At 35.5% G+C, this 7,500-nt stretch overlaps 1 protein-coding gene across 2 annotated transcripts in view; it reads right to left on the bottom strand.

The window, feature by feature from the left end:
- LOC106877488 (uncharacterized) overlaps positions 1-7,500 on the bottom strand; it is a 38,467-nt gene that overhangs the window by 6,663 nt on the left and 24,304 nt on the right. For both annotated transcript variants that reach the window (XM_052966017.2, XM_052966016.2), the window contains one exon: positions 4,941-5,160. In XM_052966017.2, coding sequence (XP_052821977.1) covers positions 4,941-5,160 — 220 coding nt within the window. The remainder of the gene's footprint in view (positions 1-4,940; positions 5,161-7,500) is intronic.

Here is a 7,500-nt window from a genome sequence, read left to right as displayed (position 1 = left end):
TGTTTTTGTTTTTGTTTTAGCAGAATGTTTTAAGCATCATAGATGTGTGAAAAAAAAATATATTATGATTTTTGGTGCAGGAGATATTTCTAGCTCTATTCTACAGAGACCCTATAAGTGTGTGTATGTCTACGTATGCATGCCCTCACGCACGCACGCGCTCATGTGTGTGTGTCTGTCTAAAATTACTTAGTACAACAGTATTACTCTACCTTACATTTTTACATTAGAGCTTTTTGTACCATGCATCTTGTAGCTTTTCTACTCAGAAAGCTGCTTACATAACTGACAGGCACTATATTGTTTTAAGGCTAGCAAACCAATTGGGAATGTTATCTCAGATGAGCGATACGTGTCATCACAGGATACAGACTGAGAAGTTCAGTAACTGATACTTACCCAGAAATATCAACATCTTCCATGAAAAGAGCAATGTCACATATTCATGTGAGGAAGGTGAATAAAGTGTTATAGAAATAAAGCAAATATATTGAAAACAAACTCCAGGAGAGGAGGAACAGAGAATAATATTTTGAGGTAACGAAACAAATATTCTATATAGGCAGGCATGGCTGTGTGGTAAGAAGCTGGTTTCCCAACCACATGGTTTTGGGTTCAGTCCCACTGCGTAGCACCTTGGGCAAGTGTCTTCTACTATAGCCTTGGACTGACCAAAGCCTTGTGAATGGATTTGGTTGACAGAAACTGAAAGAAGCCCATTGTATATCATCATCATCATCATCATCATCATCATCATCATCATCATCATCATCATCATCGTTTAACGTCCGCTTTCCATGCTAGCATGGGTTGGATGATTTGACTGAGGATTGGTGAACCGGATGGCTGCACCAGGCTCCAATCTGATCTGGCAGAGTTTCTACAGTTGGATACCCTTCTAGGTCAGCTCTGATTGAGCCAATCTATGATCAAAAGATTTCCAGCTATGACCATCATGTCATTTTTCAAGTATAGTGTATCCAAGGCCATATTACTAAATGTGTCCTTTTTAAAACAGTAGGTAGAGTGTGAGATGAAAAAAATTTAGTTGCTATTTCAAGCAAGTACAGCCACACCAAGAACGACGTACGTAAAGAATGATATAATGTACATCATCGCAAAGTACCATTATATAGGTTACATAATCCTTATCATCTCTTAATCTTCAAGGCAAAGAATTAAACCTTCGCTTCAAGATATTAATAGCACACACTTCAGCTTTTCAGCCGTCTTGGATTGGTTCTGTTGGATCTTAATCTGATTTATACTTCCTGAAGCTTGAAATGTTGTAAACATCTTTCAAAATAATTATGTTCTACATCTGAAGCATCCACATCTTTTCTTTGCTGATATTTAATGTATTTCCTGGCTCTTTTAAGACGTTACAAGTGATGAGACACACCCTATAATTAGCGAAATATATTATGGGAAAGAGAAAGAAATGTTTTTGATGATTTATATACAAATCATCAAAGGTTATTTTGTAAAAATATCTGATTTAGAACAAAACAGCTGTTATCATCATCATCATCATCATCATCATCGTCATCATAATCATCATCATCATCGTCGTTGTCATCATCATCATCATAGTCATCATTATCATCTAAAACCCACAATTCCATGCTGCCATCGATCACATGGAATTTTTTGAGGCAGATTTTCTACAGTTACCTTCCCTTCCTGATGCCAAATTTCACCTGTTTCCAAACAAGATAATATTTCCCCATTGTCTGACATATTTTTCAAAGAAGACTGGAAAATGAACAACTCCGCTCATATGACAATGATGCTCGTTTACAACCATCACATGATGGCAAGACAAGGGTACACACACACACACACACACACACACATATCTCTCTCTCTCTCTCTCTCTCTCTATCTATCTATATTGTTTTCATATTCTTTCTTTTACTTGTTTCAGTCATTTGACAGTGGCCTTGCTGGAGCACCACCTTTAGTCGAATCAAATCGACCCCAGGACTTATTCTTTGTAAGCCTAGAACTTATTCCAACATCCCTGAAAGTTTCTTCCGAATCCATCCTGTGGTTATCTTCTGTGGATATCTTTTCCACAGACAAACAAACAAAGACTGAAAACAATACCTCTGCCTTCGCTAAGGCAGAGGTAATAATAATAATAATAACAATAATAATAATAATAATAATAATAATAATAATAATAATAATAATAATAGATAAGGCAGATGTAAGTACTGTCTTGAGTCCTAGGACTCACAGGGCCAGTCAGTTACCCAATTTCCATAAGTGACCAAGATCACTACATTTTTTTATAAACGGGACTTCTGTCCATCATAGGGTTACTCCTTTACATCTGAGTGGACTGGTGCAATGTGAAATGAAGTGTTTTGCTTAAGAACACTACACACTGGCTGGTCAAGGAATTGAAACCACAATCTTGTGATTGTGAGCACAACACTCTAACCACTTGGCTATGTGCATTCACTTTGCAAATAGGGAAAGCTGTATTCCATAGAAAAAGGAAAGGCAAAAAAAAAATATTGGAATTTGGTATCAGAAAGATTGGAGCTTTATGAAATACAAACACACAAAAAAAAAAAACAAGAAAAAAACAGGAGAAAATGGAAATCAAATGGGTGAAAACAAATAAAAAATAACTCATCTAAGGAAAAATGCCATTTTTATACTTTTGAAGTCGATATTCAGCAGAGCAATGATTGTGAAATTAAATATCCAAAGCAAAATTTGCAAATTTGCTGATGGAGACAAATTTGTGTATAGAGAATTGTCAGGTTAATAATCTTAAAACATTGATAATTTAATTATAAAGGAAGTGCTGACTACAAGGTTAACAACCTTTTCTAATTAAATTTTCAATTAATCTGTTTTTCACCATCTGGCTTTTTTTGTTTGTTGTTTTAATGAACATTCTCCTGGGCCATCAGACAAAGGTGAAAATTAAACTTCCATTAACAAAGTCTAATAAAATATAAGATGTTTTGAGTTATATCCCTTATCTATTTAGCTGCAGATTAAATATTACTTAACCCCTAATATTTTTTGTTTCTAATTACTACATTAAATCCTTGAGTAATATTTATGATGTTTGAAAATAGTGGAATCAATCAAGTCGATTATATTATTTCTTAAAAAGTATGCAGACTTTATATACTGATTCCTGAAAGCATTTGATCAATTACATTCTGAGGGCTTTTTTTAGGTCCAATACGCATATCATCATCATCATCATCATCGTTTAACGTCCGCCTTCCATGCTAGTATGGGTTGGACGATTTGACTGAGGACTGGTGAAACCGGATGGCAACACCAGGCTCCAATCTAATTTGGCAGAGTTTCTACAGCTGGATGCCCTTCCTAACGCCAACCACTCAGAGTGTAGTGGGTGCTTTTACGTGTCACCTGAGTCTTCCATAGTAGCTTTCTCTCCATAACTTGCAAAGCCTTTCTGGTTTGTTTACAAATATCATATGTATATATATATATATATATATATATATATATATATATATATATCATCATCATCATCATCATTTAACATCTGCCTTCCATACTAGCATGGGTTGGACGATTTGACTGAGGACTGGTGAACCGGATGGCTGCACCAGGCTCCAATCTGATCTGGCAGAGTTTCTACAGCTTGATGCCCTTCCTAACGCCAACCACTCCGAGAGTGCCATAAAGGCTGTACAGAAGCTACTTACCACACAGCCACTCCTGCACCTATAGCTATGTATTTTTTCAAGATACCTATGTCTGTCTCTCTATCATACTTTAGCCTCTCGACACCTGGCATAAAGTTACCCCTCCATTCAACAACAACCTCTCTCAGTTGTAGTGGCTTCTTCTTTTCTTTGTATTGAAAGTTACTTTGTGACCTCACTAATGTTGGTGACATGAAAATAGCACCCAATATACACTGTGAAGTGGCTGGTGTTAGGAACCATAGAAACCATGCCAAAACAGACATTGGAGTTGATGTAGTCCTGCAACTCACTGGAACCTGTCAAACTGTCCAATCTATGGAAATATGGAAGACAGACGTTAAATGGTGATCATCATCATCTTCATCATCGTCGTCGTTGTCGTCATCGTCATCATAATCATCATCATCGTCATCATCTTCATCATCATGATCATCATGATCATCATCATTATCATCATCAAGTGTCTGATTTCCATGCTGGCATGGGTTAGATGGTTTGACTGGAACTGGTAAGCCAAGTTCCAGTCTGATTTTGGCTTGGTTTATACAACTGGATGCCTGCCCTTCCTAACACCAACCACTCCAAGAGTGTAATGGGTGCCTTTTATGAGTCACTGGTACATGGGCTTTTACGTATCACTGGAACAAGTGCCTTCTGTGTGATGATGATGATGATGATGATGATGATGATGATGATGATGATATATGTATGTATGCATATGTGTGGACATGGGTACATATATGCATGCACATACACATATGTATGTGTGTATGTGTGTGTGTGTGTGTGTGTGTGTGTGTGTGTGTGTGTGTGTGTGTGTGTGTGTGTGTGTGTGAGTGTCTTGTTTTGACATTGCTTGATAGATGCAAACGAGTGCCACTTATCATACAAGCAGTGTTATTCATTTAAAATTTTCTGTGAAAAACATTATCTTGTGTAAAAACATGGAAGGCTTGGTGACAGGAAGGCATCCGGTTGTAAAAAAAATCTTCCTCAACATGCCGTATATTAGAAAAGTGAATGTTAAAGCAAAATAAAATTATACATATTTATAGAACATTCTTTTTGTTTCCCTGCCCCCCCCCCCCCCCCCGATGTTTTGCATTCCTATTTCTCAACCTTGTCGATGTAGAGTGTTGTATCTGCATAAGTTAAAAATATGTAAAGAAAAACAAAAAGAAAATATAGACATTCATGTAAAGAAAATGTAAATAATATAAGGAACATTACCGTGTATAATGGGAAATGTGCTGTCCGAACTCCACGAGGGTAGATTTGGAGGTCAACAATACCTTTCATATTTTTAGTTTCCATATAGTCATTGCAGAATTGATTATGGTAAGCTCTCTGGAAACGTTTCTTGTATTTGTAAAGATCATTATATAAATACTGGAGATCATCATCAATCAATTCTCTCTTGTATCGACACCTATCCAAGATGTCTTTAGCACTGGAAGAAGAAAAAAAATCACAGATAAAAAGCATTAGAAAATATTCATTCTTTGGATACCAGCCTACCTGAAATCACTTCTGATTCTATGGTCTAAACTTACTATTTTAAAGTAATCAAAATAAAGCCTGCCATCAAGATCTCATACTCTTTTACTCTTTTACTTGTTTCAGTCATGTGACAGTGGCCATGCTGGAGCACCGCCTTTTTAGTCGAGCTAATCGACCCCAGAGCTTATTCTTTGTAAGCCTAGTACTTATTCTATCGGTCTCTTTTGCCAAACCACTAAGTTACGGGGACGTAAACACACCAGCATCGATTGTCAAGCGATGTTGAGGGGACAAACACAGACACACAAACATATACACACACATACATACATATATATATATATATATATATATATATATATATATATATATATATATATATATACATATATATATACGACGGGCTTCTTTCAGTTTCCGTCTGCCAAATCCACTCACAAGGCTTTGGTCGGCCCGAGGCAATAGTAGAAGACACTTGCCCAAGGTGCCATGCAGTGGGACTGAACCCAGAACCATGTGGTTGGTAAGCAAGCTACTTATCACACAGCCACTCCTGCGCCTATGTGAATTAACATAAAAAAAAGAAATTATTGTAGTGTTTTATGTCTTTTTGGTAGCTGAATTTTTCCTCTACAACTTTTGTTTATCATTTTTGAAATTTGAATAAATTTCACCTCTTTTCAGACATGATGATGGAGTGTCAAATCGAAAAAGACAAAATGAAAACAATTTATTTGATAAGCCAAAAGAAGTACTTGATAGTTTCTGATATTTAGGTGACTTAACCCTTTAGTATTCAAATTGACCATATCCAGCCAAAATATTCTACCTGTTTTATGTTCAAACTGGCCACACCCAGCCTCTCTCACCTACCCTACAACATCATTCTAAAAGTAAACAATCACAATATTGAAATCTCAAAGCGACGAGATAATGCATGATTAATTTCAAGCAATATAAATAAACAAGTATTGTATTTGACAAAGTAACCTAAATGCTGAAGGGTTAACTAACAGCAGAAATGGATAGTCTGAAAGCAGAATGAGGTGGACAAAGTTCAGGAAGCCTCTGTTAATAATAAACAAATTCTTTCTCAATGTGGTTTGATGCTTGCATATGAAGTACATCACTGGATGGTAGTAAAGAATGGGTACTAGACATGAAATGGTGTAAAGGCTGGATAGGAAAGGGACCAGCATGTCCACTTGGATGTATAATGTTAGCTTGAATAAATCATGGAGTACAGGCAAACTGAGGGGTAAAATAGGTTTGAGATGAATCAGATGTAAGGGTGAGAGACAGAAAACGACTTTGATATAGATATATATTGCATATGAAGAATGGACATTAGAGAAGTGTCAGGTAATCCAAGGGAAAGGAACCTGTGGAAGAGAAAGAATGAGGAGAGCATGGGTAGAAATGGTGAAATGTGATCTAAGGTTGCTGAATCTCACAAAAGAGATGACAAAAGACCACTTGAAGGGATGAGGTACTTTACTGGAGAAGACTCATCCAACCAATGTAAGCATGGAAAAATAGATGTAAAAGGTGCCAAGGATGAAGATAATGGTGGTGGTGGTGGTGGTGGTGATGATGATGATGATGATGAGCTGTTATTTGTACCAATGATTAAGACTGCTGTCAAAAAATATTTTCTCCATGAGATTAGCATATCAATAGAAAGACTTACAGATGCATTAACAATACAAGATCTAAAGAAATATGATTGAAAATATTGGAAAACAAGGGGGAAAAAAAATTACAAATATTGATTGAAATATGTATTGTTATATATATTTATCTTATAATACATTTCTAACCTAGTCTAAGTGACAGCTTGTGATAACAAAAGAAAAATTTTTGCTGAAGCTATATATATGGCTTTGTACATATTTAAGCTAAAGGTGGCATAAATGCAGTGTTCTAAAGAGATAATTTCATTCAGGTATAGGAAATATTGATTTCTTTTGATTAAATATTTCTCTTTACTTATATGATATAAGAAGCAATAGACATTACACACCCAATCTGAAACCAATAGGGTCAAGAAAGAATTTATGGATACATGATTATAAAAATTATTGTTAAATATGTTCATAAGTATATATATATATCACCATCATCATTTAACATTTGGCATATATATATATATATATATATATATATATATATATATATATATATATATATGAATATAATTTAAAGAACCACGAATATACAATTCAAGCAATGAAGTAGACTAATCATTGTTGTTGATACAAGAATTTCTATTGTTCCAGAATCAGAGAAA

The sequence above is a fragment of the Octopus bimaculoides genome, chromosome 3 (assembly GCF_046866305.1).
Source record: "Octopus bimaculoides isolate indiv1 chromosome 3, ASM4686630v1, whole genome shotgun sequence".
NCBI lineage: Eukaryota > Metazoa > Mollusca > Cephalopoda > Octopoda > Octopodidae > Octopus > Octopus bimaculoides.
This window is presented reverse-complemented; position numbering and strand designations above follow the sequence as displayed.